This window comes from Cystoisospora suis, assembly GCF_002600585.1.
Source record: "Cystoisospora suis strain Wien I chromosome Unknown contig_3845, whole genome shotgun sequence".
Lineage (NCBI taxonomy): Eukaryota > Apicomplexa > Conoidasida > Eucoccidiorida > Sarcocystidae > Cystoisospora > Cystoisospora suis.
In genome coordinates, this window is record NW_027156640.1 from 1,923 (window position 1) to 18,010 (window position 16,088).

Below are 16,088 nucleotides of genomic sequence, written 5' to 3' on the forward strand. Positions count from 1 at the left end.
ACCTTCTCTCAAGTAGAAGAAGAGAGCGGAGGAGGAGGAGAAGAAGAAGAGGAAGAGAAAGGAGAAGCAGCTCCTATAGAGGATGAGAAGGCGGCAAGCTGCTGAGCAAAGGCAGCCGAACCTACAGCTGCTTGCGCGGCAGACTGCTGAGATTGAAGAGATAAGGATCTCTCAAGAAAGGATGAAGGAGTCGTGGTGGAGGAAGAAGTAGAAGAGGAGGAAAAAGGAGGCTGCTGATGGAGAGGATGATGGACTGGAGGGCTTGACGAGAAAGGCATCGACGGAAGGGGGGACGTTCCTACAGTCTTCTCACTCTCTGTAGAAGAAGATGAAGGTGCACAAGGAAGAGAAGAAGAAGAAAAATGAGGAGACGGAAGAGAAGAAGAAGAGGAAGAGGGGATTAGATTTCCTTGGATGGATGGCTCCCCCCCTTCTGAGTTGTTGAGAAGAGACATGATGTGAGGAGTAAAATTTGAAACACCTCCTCCTCCTGCTGCTGCTGCTAGCCAAGGGTTCGTCGTAAGAGGAGGTGCTGTAGTAGTAGAAGAACCCGGGAGAGTCAAATTGCGATCCTCTCTGAGATGAGATGTCTCTACTGAAGGAGAAGAAGGATAAGGTTGCGAAGAAGAAGAAGAGGAAGCGGGGAGACCACCCCCAGCAGATGTACAAGAAGAAGATGATAGAGAAAGAGAGAAGGCAGAAAGACTTGATGGGTTCGGAGAAGACCCCTGGGTGAGCGGCTGAGCTGATGAAGAGGAAGAAGAAGAAAGGATATCACTAGGAGTCGTTGTTGCCGAGAGAGCCGGAGCATTACTACTGTTTTGAGACGTAGAAGAGGGAGAAGACGATAATGTGTTTTGTAGAGTTGGATTTGAAGATGACGAAGAAGAATCACCGCCTTTCTGGGAGACAGAGACAGAAGAAACAGAGGTAGGACGGGGAGATTGGAGAAGATCTCCTGGTCCTCCTCCTCCGCCCGGGGGTGGGGGGGTGATGGTCGAAGGAGACGTCGTCGTTGTCATCTTCTTCCTTTTCTGCAGGATCGAAATGAATTCGGTGCGCAAGAGAAAAGACAGGGTGAAACGGTGAAGGAAAGAGCAACGAAGAAAAAAGAGAACAAGGGGGAAAGAGGAAGAGAAGAAAAGTTCCTCTCTTCAAAAAGAAAAGGAAGTTCTGAATACGGTGAATGAGAGAGAAAGAAGGGAAACAAGACGCAGGTGGTATGGACGAATGACAGACAGTTCGAAAAGCTTCTTTTAGCAAGAAAAACAGGAAAGCCAGGTTGCTTTTTTTCTTCAGACGCATGGGAAGTAAGCCTGGTGACGACGAAGACGAAGACAGAAGAAGCCAGGAGCAACCGACCGTTTCATGAGAGAGAGTTTTGAAGCGGGAGCGAAAGAAGTTGCCTGAGTGAAAGGAAGAGAAAGGACATGGACGGGGGCGATATTAAGAAGAGGAAAAAGAATGCTTGACAAGATTGGATAGAAATACAAAAGAGACAGAAGGAAAAGAAAGGGAGATCCTGATGGTGCTCCGAAAACGACGAGGAGGAGAAAGCCTAACAGAAGCGAAGTGTATCTATCGATAGAGTAACCTTGTTACGTAACGATAGATGTCTAGATCGGCGCAGTTGATGACCGATGATTGAGAATTCATGCTAAATGTTGATAATTTCTTCCGACGAGATATTCATGAATTGCTCCGATGTTAGAAGGCTTGTAATCATACCGGACTCCTCGGGGAAGCCGAGATCCGGAGACACTTTTCTAGACTGTCGAGAAGAGAAGAAATCGCGAATCATTTCAAACAAAAGTCAAAAGAAAGAGCATGCAGGTTTAACGGGAGAGTTTTGGAGCAAGCTAACAACGACAAGGAGGACCAGCAGCAGGAGCATCAGCAGTAGCCAGATGATGATCCGGGGTGCCTACTGCTCCTGCTGCTGCCTGTCCACGAGAAACCGGAGATGAGAGAGAAGAGACAACTGGGCCTTTTGCTGGTCAAGGAAGTCTCTATAGGATGAAAAGAAGACGAAACACGCAAGAAGATGCCATCACAAAAAAAGAGGTTCGAAAGGAAAGACAGAGGAAACACCACGCATGCAAAGGGGAAAAGGGGAGAGAAAGAAGAAAGGAACCCGTTCGTCCCTTCTAGGACGGGAAGACACCTGTGACAAGAACAACAACAGCATGGGTGGTCGCTCTTCGACGTCTACCGCTACTTCCCCCGCTTGCCTATCATCTCCATGCGTTAGGGATGTACATTCTTCGTTTGAAGAAGGAGAAGGTACACAGTCTATTAGAGACTGTTTACGATGAAATCAAAAAGTCAAGAACAGAAGGAGAACCTCTTTCCAGAAAATGTTTGTCTACTCTTCATGCAGCTGTGGTCTTCCTCAGACTCCATGCTCTTCAGGCTCTAGGGGAACAGGAGCGGAAGTACGTCAGATGCAAAGGAAAACGGCACCTTTCATTATCCCCGTTAATCAAATGGGCTTTATCCTAAGTTTATAGGGCAGTAATCCTTCTAATAGTCTAAAAAAGAGAGAAGAAAACTTCTATATTCGATGGAAAACTGGGCGTGTGACACACGAGGTAGTAGTAGTAGGCACGGAGACAGAAAAGAACCCGCTCCGCCTCTCCCCCCTGGCCTTGGCAACCCGCGGAGAGCTGCCCGTACTTGCTACAGCAAACAATTTTTTACGAGTGGGCTTTGACCACGTTTTAGCAAAGGTTTCCCATGGAGAATAATAAGATTTCGGAGCAGCTAGTCAAGAAGACAGGTAAAGTATCATCGTGCTTCCTTATCTGTTCGTTGGGAGAAGGTTTGGAGAGGCAGAAGCAAGTGGCCTGAGCGAGTGATGCGAAAGAGCATTGGCGGGGGGGATGGCCTGTGTGTGTATGGTGTTGCCCACTATGTAGGAGATACCTGTAATCTGTAGTGCTAGGTATCCCAAGTGAATATGGTCTTTCAGGATATATTTGTATACCAAAGTAAGTGGGTTCTTTTAGACATATCAAGGGTGTATCTATCTGTCATAAGTCTCTGGCATAGATGGTGCAATGACCGGGGAGACAGAGAAACAACAATTAATACACGGAGAGCGATACAGCAAGCACAAGACTGCCTGTTTATCGTTTTCTTCTCTCAAGGGAGACCCTTTACGTCGTCCAGCAAAGCAGGCAGCGTCTCATGATAGATAGCCACTTCACCACTTCTGAACACCAACGCCGCGAATAGAAAGTCGTTTCCATCCGTTTCCAAGAGACGTACCACCTTCAAGCTGCACTAGGTGGGCGGTGTGATGGAACAAAAGAACTCCGTCCCGCGGTGAAGCTCAAGGTATCAGACAATCTGCCGTTGCTTTGGACTCGTGAAGAGAGATTCTCGGGCTGCTCTCTGTCATATTATCACCTTGCGTACGACAGCGTAACAAAGAAGCATCCTGACAGCTGTCTTTGGAGTCTTGAGAGCGAGGGATCATGGTTTTCCCCTGCCGACTGAGTCCCAAGACACTAATGCTAGGTAGCACATTGTGGTGGCCGACCGACGGATGTCGACACTCGTTGAGAAGAATCATCGCAGAAGGGCCACAAAGTGAAGTGACATGTGGAATCTCCTTTCCTGGTAAAGAGAGGACTGTCTTTTGATCTGCACCAGCCCTGCTCCGCGGCTCAGGAGAGCCTTGAAGTACTCAAGACTCGAAGTCAAGTGCAAAGTTCTTCTCGGGGCTACTTCGTTTGAAACTCAGGGTGGAGTCCCACCCGACTTGCGTCTTTTGCAGATGTGTTCAGCTCTGTGAGGACCGTAGAGCGGAGCGGAGCTTTCCCTTTTAGAAAGTTCTGAAAGCAAGAGTGTTCAAGGCAGGGGAACAAGAATAAGAACTGAAAAATTGCTAGAAGAGGCTACCGGATTGGTGTCCCTGCACACCTTGTTGCCCTAAAGGCAGGCATCACCAAAAAGGACGGTGTCGCTCAGTTTCCAGCAGTGACGATCTGGTTCTCCGTTGCACAGGCGGGTGGCTTCGATTTGCGAGATGTCTCCGTTTTTCTGATGGTGAGTCTTTCCTGTTGTCGTCTTCGCCTCTACGCAGATGCGGGCTACCACGCAGCGTGCTGGGCAGCTGTTTAAGGTACCTTTCAGGCATCAGAACCAAAATCTTTCCTTCTTTTTTGTCTACTCATGCCAGTTGCCAACTGGCCAAGACTCATCGAGTATTTTTGAACAATTCTAGACCAGATTACACTCGCAAGATGAGAGGGTCAAAATTCGAGCAGGGCAAAAACCCTACTCAAGAAATCCCTTCATCCATTCCGTTTGACAACAAGGCTTGGACCGCTAAAACCTAACCCGTTATAGTGACCCTTCTGTTTCTCCACCATCGCTCTCAGTAGAGTCGGTCTATTTGTCAAGAAGCAGAGGGGTATCCGTTCATCAGTCAAGTCAGCCTTCCTGTGCCAGTGCTGCATGTGCTTCACTGTTCATCGGGTTCCTTCACCGTTACCTGTCACGAGAATGGCACCCCCTTCAGCGGAGCCGTTCCCATCACTGCGTAGGCTTTTTGAAAAGGACTTTCTTCTTCGGCTCGAGGACGGGAAAGCAACAAAATTTAACACCATGCATATGTTCCGACGTTGGGGCACCTTCTCTCGGAAGACCAGTCTCATGCCTAACCTACTCGACACACTACATCAGTTCGCAGCTGAACTGTAGTAGTCTCTCTAGCACACACCGCAAAAGTGCAACGGAGAATCTCATAGACCAAAGAATCGTGCTGTCTCTGCGCACACCGACGGTCGCAGTCATTCCTCAGTCGTCATGAACCTCCTCGTCCGGCGTTTGCTGCTCCGGAAACCTTAACTCTTCATTTGTGCCCAACCCGAATAGGTCATTTCTGTCAGCCGAAGGTCTCTAAGCCTCGACACTGACACAATGGTAAAGCGGCCCGCTGAGATTCGTCCCACCCTTCTCTTCTCCTCAGTTAGTTTTTGCTTTGCTGACCCCAAGCGACTGAAGACGAATGACTTGTCTAGGAACCGCTACGACGTTCTCATCTTCTCGCTTTGACCGCAGGTCTGACTCTAAAAAGTGTTGCTGACACAACGATCCTCATACACTGGCTGCTGTATATGGGCTAAGCAGTTTCCAGGCAACAGCTTTAACGAGTTCTGTCGAGGGTTCCTACTGTCGCCCCCCGATGGCACATGACAACCAAGATTTCCGTCGCGTTGTATGGCTGACTCTATTCCGGCTCTCCTTCGCGCTTGGAATAGACTTTCATATAGTCCGTTGACTATCGAAGCCCTGGCTAGTCAAAGCCCCACTGACATAGAATGGATTACTGTTGTGGGGTTCTTCTCTTGCGCTGAAAAAGTCCTAGCCCAATGACGCTCCGGTGACGACGACAGCAGCTGGTCTCGAAGGCGTCTGTCCGCTGTGGCGAATCCGTATCGATTCTTCCTTCAATAAGCAAGCGAAGCGAACGAGCCGCCGCGGACTTGCGTTGCCCCCCTTGAAATGCAGTAGGGATTTTGCACGGTGGAGGGAAACTTTGTGGGGGATATGGTGGATAGAGGAGTCTTTTACTCCCCAGCAAAACTGCTTTCTTTGTTGTATCGCGGAAGTACCGCAATCAATGATTCCGTGTGCGTGTGGGTGCGACAGGGCGTTTGAATTAGCTGTATGCTGTCTCTTTCTTTCCTGCGTTTTCTCCCAGTCCTTGCCTAGCCTCGTCAAAGACGTACTCCATGGAGTCAAGCCACCTCGGGAAGGCAAAGGAGGGAGGGTCTAAGCCTTCAAAGATAGAAGGTCGGGCTCCGACCGCAATCGCGGAGCCCAGCAGCAGCAAGGATGATGAAGTCATAGTGGAATGCATCCTACAGCCGACAAACAGCCGAAGAAGGTGTGTATATCCATTGAAGACTTCTCTATCGCATATCGCATCTGAGATTGAGAGTGCTCTTGTTGTTCCGGCGAAAGTAGAGGCGATCTCTCTTTCGGAAAATGACTCGACAAACGCATCTGCTTCCGCTTCTCTAGCCGTATGCACTACGCTTGATGAACTAGGAGCACGGCTCGACAGCGTTTTTACTCTTTGGGTTGCACTAAAGCGTGTTGAAGAAACGAATAAGGACGACGCTGTGAACCCTGTTGAGAAAGATGAGAAACATCAGACAATCACCAAGGACGAAGTCCACCAAGACGAAGGAGCGAATCTCAAGGATAATACCGAGATGGGACTCGAGACAGAGGAAGAACCCCTCCAAGAAAGAAATCCTTCCTCTGATCTAGCAATCGCAATCGAAAGATGGAGAGCTTTCTCAACAGGTACACCCTGTCAAAGCACACACACACACACACCGGAACGAAGTACCAAGTACTTCAGAGAATGGTGACCGATTCCTCGCTAGTCAAGGAAAGAAAATAAAGAAGCCTTTCGTCTGCCATGTCTTAGCGATCCGGTACAAGAATACTTCTTCTACACGTGCCATGTGGATCAGCCACGAAGGCTGCTGGATGCCATTGAGGCAGCAGTATCAACAGAGGGAACAAGTTCCATAGATAGGTATGTTAAAGTTAGATAGATAGGTTAGAGATTGATAGATAAATAGACTAACGATAGATAGATAGATAGACAGCGTTAGAGGACGGAGATGTTTTTGTCTTGGACTAGAGTGATTGTCTGTTCCTTCCTCCCTTCTACCGTCTCTCTTCTCATGCGTTTGATGTGTGTTTCTGCGTTTCTTCTTGTTAAGCTCTTCCACTGAAAGAAAACGTCAACACAAGGGGCTTGAGACAATCAATCAGGTCACGTCGTTCTTCTTGGTTTTTCCTGTTTGCTCTTTTTCCTTTAGAATCACTTTTCGGTCCGGAGAGGTATCGAGATCACATCTTACCAGCAGCAGGGACACAGACGGCAGACAGAGAGAAGCGCCTCTTCAAAACGAGATTTCACGCGGAGACTCAGACGCACACATGGGAGAATAGCGGTGTACAGTTGAACCGCGAAGGAACAGTTCAGATGGAGAAGAAAGGATTACATATATCACGAGAGAGTGATAAGGTTCTTTTTCCTAGGCCCTATTTTACAGCAGATGCTTTAGATGAACTTAAAGAGAGGAAAGCTATCATTCTTCAAGCTCACATTCGATCCTTTTTAGCACGGCGTAAAGCAGCCGCACTCCGCCGAGCTAAAGAAGAGCTTCTAGAACAGACCCGTGCGGAAGAGGAGAGAGTGAAGAGAGAACATGAGTTATGTCAGAGACGTTTAAGAAATCGATGTCTTCATCCAGAGACGTACGATGATATATCCGTCTTATATAAAGAGTTAGAGGCGTGGCGTCTCCAAGAAGTTGCTCGGATCAAGGCGGTCTTTGTGAACGAGGTTCATCGACGTCAAGCATTCAAAGATCTCTTAAAGAAAGAAACCGAGCTTTTACAACATATCGAAGAGTTAAAACTCAATGCTATGAAATCAAGTCGGAAAGAAAAGATTCAACATCTCTTAGATAGCATGGCGAAACCTTTCGCATGGGCATGTCCTTCTACAGGAGATGTGACTACTGTCTACACACCTGAAACTATCTGGGCGGAACAATTGAGAAATCTTTATCTTGAACTTGATGATCTTACCCACATCATTCTACCTGATCGGATTAATGTTCTTCAACGGGTTCGAGAGACCGTTCAAATGGTTCCGTCAGCTCCTGAAGATCTGGTTCATGAGATTCTCGAGTTAACTAGGAGAGAAATCGACTTTCTTGAAAGAGGTCGAACCAATAAAACCAAGCTTAGCGGCTTAAGACAAAGAACCTCTCATACATTCTGGCATTTAGTCCAATCCCCATCTTTCAATCCTCAAGCTGCGCGATTTCTCAAACGACATCTCGGGGCTTCTACTAGGGTGGGATCATCCCTTGCTGCTTTTTCACGTCCAAGCTGATCACTCCATCAATCAGTCAATCGAAAGTGGTCTCTTTTCATCGATGACTTTCCTCCTGTCATTCTCTCTCCAAACTTTTCACCATCCGACGGGTGGGTGCTCACAACTTCAGTTACTCTTCTAAAAGAAGACTAGCCCAGAAGGCATAAAGGCAATGAGGCAAGGGATGCAAAAGAAAACGCCTGTTCTAACTTGAACAAAATGAACAACGAAGGAAGCACAAGGGATCAAGTGCGCTATCGAAAACGGTCCTTTCCTTCAGCTGTCTTCAAGAGAACTCTTATCTAAAGTCGTTTTTAGCTCATCTGTTCTGTTCAGATGGATTGTCTGTTGGAGCAAAGAGAGTAGGAAAGACGTCTGATAGAACAACGGTTAAGAGAAAAGCTTGGATCGCTATCTACACAGACCTGACGCTTCCTGTTTTGAGGGGACAGTCTGCTGTGACTCTCCTGATAGATGACCATGCGATGACGTGGAGATCAGGAAGACGGTAGTCCGGCCTCGTTCCCCGTGTCTTCCTCTCTCTCTTACTATTCTTTCGATCTTTCTCTCCATTGCTTGCTTCAGTGTTGAGTAATGTTCTTTATTTCTTCCTGCAACTCATCCTTTGCTGACTGACAGCAATTTCTGTGTTCTATCGCTTCTTTTCTTCTTGTCTAGCTAACCAGGCGGTCGTAGGCTCCTTTCATGATTCGCTTTCTCAACCTATCTTGTTTCTTAAGAAATGAGTCGAAAAGAGAAACCTCCGGAGAGCTCACATCTAGTGGCCATTCATCATAATCTATAGACATAGAAGAACACTGACAACAGAATCCGACCTCTTAACTGAGAGAGAAATAAAGTTCAGTCTTCTCTCCTAAAGGGTCTTCTTTTCGTTCTTCTTCTACCACTACTACTACTGCCACTCCTACCTATCAAGCGACGTAAGTACTCTCTCGCTAAGAAGAGGAGGAAGAAATCTTCTTAGAAATACACCAGCACACCTTCTGGATCTCTACTGACAAGAAAAGAACGCATCACCCCCGTCACCTGTACAAGAATGATAGGATGCCTCCCTCCCTTCCTCCCTCTCTCCCTGCCTGGCTGTCTCCCTCTTGCTGTGGTTCTACTACTCCATACAAGGAGAGCACAAAGGAAAGAGGTCCATGAACTCTAACCTCTCGCTTCGAACCAGTCATGTATCCTTAACACCTTTCTTCTTCTCTTCCCTGATAGCCTTGAAAAATGCTGAGACTCCCTAGTTATCTTTCTCTTCAAAACTTTTGCCGTTGATAAAGAAAGAAAGAAAAAAGAAAGGTACTGACGATCTCCGTCACATCCCATGAGGTAAGAAGCACGAATATGTTGAACTAGTGATAAGTAAACAAGAGATAGATAAGAACGGAGGAGACGCCAAGAAACATCTTATGCAATAAAGAATAGAGACATAGAGACACAGAGACTCTGCGTGAAATGCCGATCTATGAAAGACAGAGCGAGAGAGAAGAGGGGATTAATGCGTCGGTAGAGAGAGAAACAAGGAGGTCTGCAAAAGAAGTCCAGTGCTCCCCTTAGCGACTTTTGCATGTCTCATGTAAAGAAAGTCGTTAACTGAAGAGGACCTTCATGACTTTTCTCTTTTCTACATCCATCGAACTCCTTCCTTTCTTTCTTTCGAGCAAAAGGGCAAACTCCGACGAAAGAAGAAGAAGAGACATCTCCTCTTTTTCTTCCTTCCCTTCTCAATCTGACACTCCTTTTCTCTCTCCATCTATCTCGTCTCATGATGGAGGTGTATATACAGCTGGATGCCCACGGTATACAGTCATAGCAACTCAAGATTCTCTCTCTTTTCATGTAGAACGTAAGGAAACCGATCTCTTCTTAGCAGGCCAAACCAAAGACAAGAGCTATCTATCTATCTATCTATCCCTTCTATCTATCTACCCATCCCTTCTACCTATCCTGCTTTTCTATCTTATCTGTCGAGCCCTTTCTCTCTTCACTGATCTCATGCACGAAGATCCATTCCAACTTCACCCTGCCAGATGTTGAACCACTTGCGCGAATGGCGCTGAAAGGAAAGAGAGAAAGAAAGCAACAAGAGAGAAGAAAGACAAGAGAGAGGAATAAAGAAACCGATGGAAAGGAGAAGAGATGAAAGAGAAAAAAAGGAAAAGAAGAACAAAAAGAGAAAAGAAAAGAAGAAAGTAGTGCTACAACCCAAGACTGCGGGGAAAAGCGTGTGAGAATGCGAGAGATCTTAATGAGACGATACGCTCGGTCTAGGAGAAAAGAAATCTACAGGTGAGAGACTGAAAGGAGACGAAAGAAAGAGAAAGAGAGACAGAAAGAAAAAGCGGAGAGAGAAAGACAGTTTCTTTCTCAGCGGTGAAACGTCAGCAAAGAATCTTCAAAACAGACGGGAATCCAGAGAGATGAAGAGAGAAGGAAAGAAGGAAAAGAAGAAAAAGAAGGCAGGAAAGAAGGAAGACGTACGTCAAGTTGTTCTCCCACTTCTGCAGAAGATCAATACACAGATCTATAGACACACTTAGATAAATAGATAGATTAAAGATAGATAGATTGAAGATAGATGGATACATAGATAGATATAGAGATATCCTGAAGATCCCTAAACAGATAGGTAGATGAGAAAGAGTGATGCTGTACGGATTCTCAAATTAAAGATAGACAAGGGGATGAGGACAAAACTCAAGACAGAGAAGAGATCCTATATATCTCTGAAGAAGAAAGCAAAGAAAAGAAAGCACTCCCCTTCACGTTTCTATGAAACTTCTTCTCCGTCCTTTTTCATTTCTTCTTCTTCTTTATCTTTTCCTCCTTCTTCGTTTTCTTCGACTTCTTCGCCTGCTTGAAAGGTGCTTCTTCGCTGTTTTCCTTCCAAGATCCTCTAGATAATATTCACAGCCGCGCTACTGCTTCTACTGCTTCTCCTACCTTTGATCTATCTCCATCTATATATAGAGGAAGGCGCTTAGCTTCCAACACCTTAGAAGGGGAATTTTACGTGGAGTTACGCGCCACACAGACAAAGACTTCACCGCGTATATATACATGTATATGGAGAGAGAGACTGAGACAGTAGATAAACGAATGGGTCTATCTATCTATCTATCTATCGAGAGAGAGAGAGCAGCGATGAGAGGTACATCTCTGGAGATGGATTGACGTAAGAAGAGAGAGAGAGACCTGAACTGCTTCTGTCTGAAGAGAATAATACTACCATAGACAGAGAAAGAACCGAGGAGAAGAGAAAGAAGACGTTCAAGTCTACTAAGATCAATGGGGTTCTCCAACACCTCGTGTGTATGAGAAGTCCATGTATAAACTTACTTGGCGTATATGGGCGGCTGCTTGGTAAGGTTGACTGCGTATGGAGTGATGGAGATTCTTTAGAGCGTCATAAATGTGGGTTAGGAGGCGAGTCTTCGAGTGCTGCAGAGCATGCCAAGCTAACACTTGGTGACCGCAGTGATAGCCTACACATTAGAATATACAGACACAGTGAGACATACTAATAGATAGACAGATAGACAGATAGATAGATAGAGACAGAGAGATAGATAGATAGATAGATTCAAGACATAGATGAAAGAGGATGGATGGATGGATAGAGAGAGAGACAAATGCATACATACATACAAACACATATATGTACATATGTATATGTGTAACTAGGTACAGGTGTAGGGCGGATGTCGAGATTGATATATGGAAGCTCTATCAGATATATATATGTGTATAGAGGGGAAACATATATGTATGGTAGAGACATATGTTGCGAAGACTCGATGTGAGACACATGCGTCGACCAGTAGACATATGTAGACATACCAGAAGAAAGAGACAGACAGAAAAAGAGATACCTCTACGTGTGTATCTAGATCTGACTTCAGAGAATATGTATACATCCGTGTAACTATGCATATCTATGTACACACCTCTATGTATCCCTAGAGATGCAGAATAGGGGGTAAACATATGTGGTAGCTCTTATGAAGCCTTTTATCTCGTACTAGCATGGCAAGGAGACAGCTGAGATCTTCACTTCCTTAGGTGTACATACACCTGAGATCCTAAATCAGAGAGCGAAGAAGAGACCAATCTTGCCTTAACCTCTCCCCACGACGAGCTACAGTCACTAATCGAACTCCACTCATCTTCTTTCTTCCTCGTCGCTTTCTGTCTTTCTATTCCCTCACTGGGATATATAAATACATAGATATATACGTGACATATAACTAAGTATGGTATATATATATGTATACATACATGTATATATGTATATACATACATATATGGCTCTCTCGTCTATGAAGATCATGAACATAGTATAGGAAAGAGCCAGCAGGGAGGTTACGCCAAAGAAGAGAGAAACTTCAAGAAAGAAGGAACTCTCTGTTCATCTACCACGGAGATACACACATAGAGATAGTTATGTGACACGTACACCTGGATAGTCATATACCGGAGAGGCCTATGTATATCTGCGGGTGTATCAAAAGATCTCTACTTTCCTACACTCTACATACATATACCAACACAGAAACATAGAGAGAGAGACATACGCTTACACACACGCATACATATATACATCTACCCAGTACATCTACACATATACATACCTCGATATCGAAATAGTAAGAGAAAGATCCATTCACAGAGACATATATATATATATATATCTGTATGTATATATCTCCTATGATCTGTGGAGATGAAGAAAAGAAAGAAGGAGAAAGAAAGGAAGAGAAGAAGAAAGAAGTAAAGAGAGAGCTTAAGGTGATCTGACCTATCGTGAACTCCCTAACTTCGGCTGTTTCATCCTTTATATTCTTTCCGTGATCATTGTAGTGACAACCCGCCATAGCCTTGCAAACTCTTCGAAGTAAAGCGGCGTTTCTTTTAGCAGTCTCAGAAGATCTCCCACCTTGTTCTCGACGCCCCTGACCTGTGATGGAGGTGTACATACACCCGAGGAAAGAATCACATCATCCTGTAATTAGACTTGATAGAAAGCTCTAGAGACCTTCTCGTCTTCTCTTGTTCTTTCTCACCCCCTTCGTTCTCTGATCTTCTATTTCTTTCTTTTCGTGTCTTCTTCTTTTTCAACGCTTCTCAGCATCTATCCCATTTCTTATATCCTATCTCCGAAAGTTGAAAAGTGTTCTGTTTTGTCTAGATAATATCTATACAAGCAAGTACTTTACTTCATACGAAACATCTGCCTCTTTCTTTCTTTCCTTCCCTGGTCGACCTTTTCCGAAGGCTTCTGCTTCTGTCGAGTGTATCTGTATGAGGCCTATTCGATCATGAGGGTGATGGAGAATAAGTGGAAGCGAGAATGAGGAAAAAGAAGAAACTTTCTCTCTCTCCCAATACCTTCTTGTGAGTGTGTAGACAGATAGAGAGAGAGAGAAGAAAGGAATTCCTAACTTCTTTTCTTTGATTGAGAGATAGAAAAAGAGAGAGAGAGAAACAGACAGATAGCATGGATGATTTTGAAGTGCGGAAGGCGTTAAAGAGCCAGCCAAGACGTATACGATGATCTCTATATCATACACATATCCACATACATCGATAGAGACATGTACACAGATAGATAGATAGATCGATCGACGTATAGCCTAGTTGAATTAGGTGTTGTAGATATGAAGATCTGCAGAGAGATGCAGACAGTTATAGATATTTAGAGATGAAGAAATCGGTATAGACAAAGTAGATCTAGACATATATACATACATCTGTGTGTCTCCTCCTACTAGTGTTGTGTGTCTCTCATGTCTAGCAGTAGGTGTAGTGATAGCCATTGCTGTAGGGAGGTGTTGAGAATGACGGGGAAGCTTCTTACTACTACTGCTAGCCACTGCTCTCTGCCCATGAGAGTTGGACGCATGCAAGGGATCTAAAGAGAAAGAAAAGAAAGAAAAAACAAAGACGGAGAAAGATGCAAATCATTTCGACAAGGAAACAAGAAATGCAGAAAAATGAAAAAGGAAAGAAAGAAAGAGGAGAAAGAAAACGAGAGAAACAAGCAAAGGAGGAAAGCATGCACGATCCATTGGCACACACGTAGAAACAAACCTGTATATACACCCCATATATATATAGGATATATGTAGAGTACACATATATAGTATATATATATATATTGTACATATATATAGTATTTACCTGTATGTCTATAGGTATAATAATTGAAATGCACATATAGATACGGGATAGATCCACCTCTAGGCACATACATAGTATGTACACCAGTAGATATATACATATACACATATATATATATACGCATAAATATATATATATATATATATATGGTTTGGATGTCTTGTGTAGGTTTGGAGCAGCAGATCGTGTGTGACAGGCCGGCTTAGCATAGGTGACAAGGATGTCCACCCGACACGAGCTTTCTTCTTTTTCTTTTTCTTCATCTCCTCTTTCTTTCTTTCTTTTGTCTATTGACCACTGTGTAGCTAGGAAGTTGTGTGGGTGTGCGTTCTTACTTGGTGCATGCACAAAAGCAGCGGCTCCGAGCCACGAAACTTTTCTAAGCGCATGCCACGCAAACAAATCATTGCGTAACACTCCATCTATAGACAAAAGAAAGAAAGAAAGAGGAGATGAAGAAACAAGGAAGAAGAGAAGTGAGAAAAAAGAAAGAATGGAAAGAAGATAAGAAGAAGAGAAAGGAGAGAGTTACTATTACTTGTTTCTTCTTATTCTTTGAGAGAGTGAAGAGAGAGAGAAAGAAAAAAGGATAGGCTTACGAGCATCCTGCCTGAGAAAGACGACGCTAATCACTACGAAGGAAAGAGAGACAGGCTATTTTCTTTCTTCTTCTTCTTCTTCTTCTCGCTTCGAAGGTACACAAGAATAAACGAGAAAAGAAAGGAAGAGAAAGATAAAGAAGCTCGGAAATAGAGCAAGTCACATCCCTCTTTCTCTCTCTACACAGAAACCCCTCCTGACTGTTCATTATCTGCCTTTAATCTATCTATCCAGACTTCATAATCTATGTCTTGTCTATACATCCACACGTAGCGTAGAAGAGATCTCTATGCTCCCACGTATGCTGCATAGATATCAATGTATGTGCATAGAGACATATCTATATATATAGATAGAGACAGATAGATATAGATAGATATGGATATAGATATAGATAGATATAAAAATAGATTGATAGATAGATATGTGGTATTTGTCTCTTCACTTTGTGTTTCTCTCTAGTCCCTTTGTTTGAGTATATAGGTGTACGTACGTCCGAATCTATATATATATATATATATATATGTGTAGACAGAGATGTACGTTATACATGTATCTACATATATAGGCATGCATGCATGACAGCAGAGAATTGAAGTGGGTACCCGAGTCATATTTCGTGCCGTAGAGAAAGAGAGAAAATTTGCCTGTCTTCTCACTCCGCCGATGGCACACGATACACCCTGCTCCCCTATGTCTTACACACACAGACATACAGACAGACATATCATATATATCATATATACATCTATAGATATGACTAGATAATACGGTTATATCTATATATATATATGGAGATCGATCCAAAGGAGAGAGAGGTACTCCTGCATGTATCCATCGGCTTTTATATGGATAGATATATACACTAAGAATAAATAGACATATACATATACACCGCACGACCACATCTCTCTCCATATCTCTACATATTTATATCCGTCTATCTATCTATAGATAGAGAGAGACATAGATGGCTTTCTATGTCTCTGTATTGTCAAAGACTGGATCTCCCACTAGTATTAGCTATAGTAGCCGGGCTGCTGGGACTTCTCTTCGTGTTCTTTCCTTTGCAGATAAAAGAGAGACACGCCCCGCTAGTAGATGAAGCTCTCGAGATAAAATACACATACCTCTGCTTCTCTTCAATAGAGATAGATCAATAGAGATAGAGAGATGGATAGACTAAAGATAGCTAGATTCATCCATTGAAGGTAAGCCGAGTAACGTTAGATAAGTGGATCGACTGAAAGACTAAAGGTAGAGAAATATAGAGATCAAGATAGATAGATAGATTAAACATAGAGAGATAGATAGATTAAACATAGAGAGATAGATAGACAGACTAAAGAGAGATGGATAGATAGATTAAAGA

General features: G+C 44.0%; 3 protein-coding genes across 3 annotated transcripts in view; 1 reads left to right on the forward strand and 2 right to left on the reverse strand.

Moving 5' to 3' along the window:
* Window positions 1-14: 14 nt before the first annotated feature.
* Window positions 15-2,097, reverse strand: CSUI_007324 (uncharacterized protein; the record flags this gene model as incomplete). The annotated part of the gene is made up of 1 exon (XM_068067470.1): window positions 15-2,097. A coding segment is annotated over exon 1 (1,008 nt), but the record flags the coding sequence as incomplete, so codon positions are not given.
* A 3,417-nt stretch (window positions 2,098-5,514) lies between these two features.
* CSUI_007325 (flagellar associated protein) lies at window positions 5,515-7,939 on the forward strand (the record flags this gene model as incomplete). Its single annotated transcript, XM_068067471.1, has 3 exons — window positions 5,515-5,519; window positions 5,714-6,108; window positions 6,852-7,939. The coding sequence occupies 3 exons, from the start codon at window positions 5,515-5,517 to the stop codon at window positions 7,937-7,939; spliced, it is 1,488 nt and encodes a 495-aa protein (XP_067920555.1).
* Window positions 7,861-16,088, reverse strand: part of CSUI_007326 (uncharacterized protein) — a gene marked incomplete at its 5' end in the record, with an annotated part of 8,564 nt that continues 336 nt past the window's right edge. The window contains 6 exons of the mRNA XM_068067472.1: window positions 7,861-9,992; window positions 11,276-11,421; window positions 12,735-12,893; window positions 13,685-13,847; window positions 14,452-14,538; window positions 15,322-15,413. Of these exons, the coding sequence (XP_067920556.1) occupies window positions 12,857-12,893; window positions 13,685-13,847; window positions 14,452-14,538; window positions 15,322-15,413 (379 nt within the window). The remainder of the gene's footprint in view (window positions 9,993-11,275; window positions 11,422-12,734; window positions 12,894-13,684; window positions 13,848-14,451; window positions 14,539-15,321; window positions 15,414-16,088) is intronic.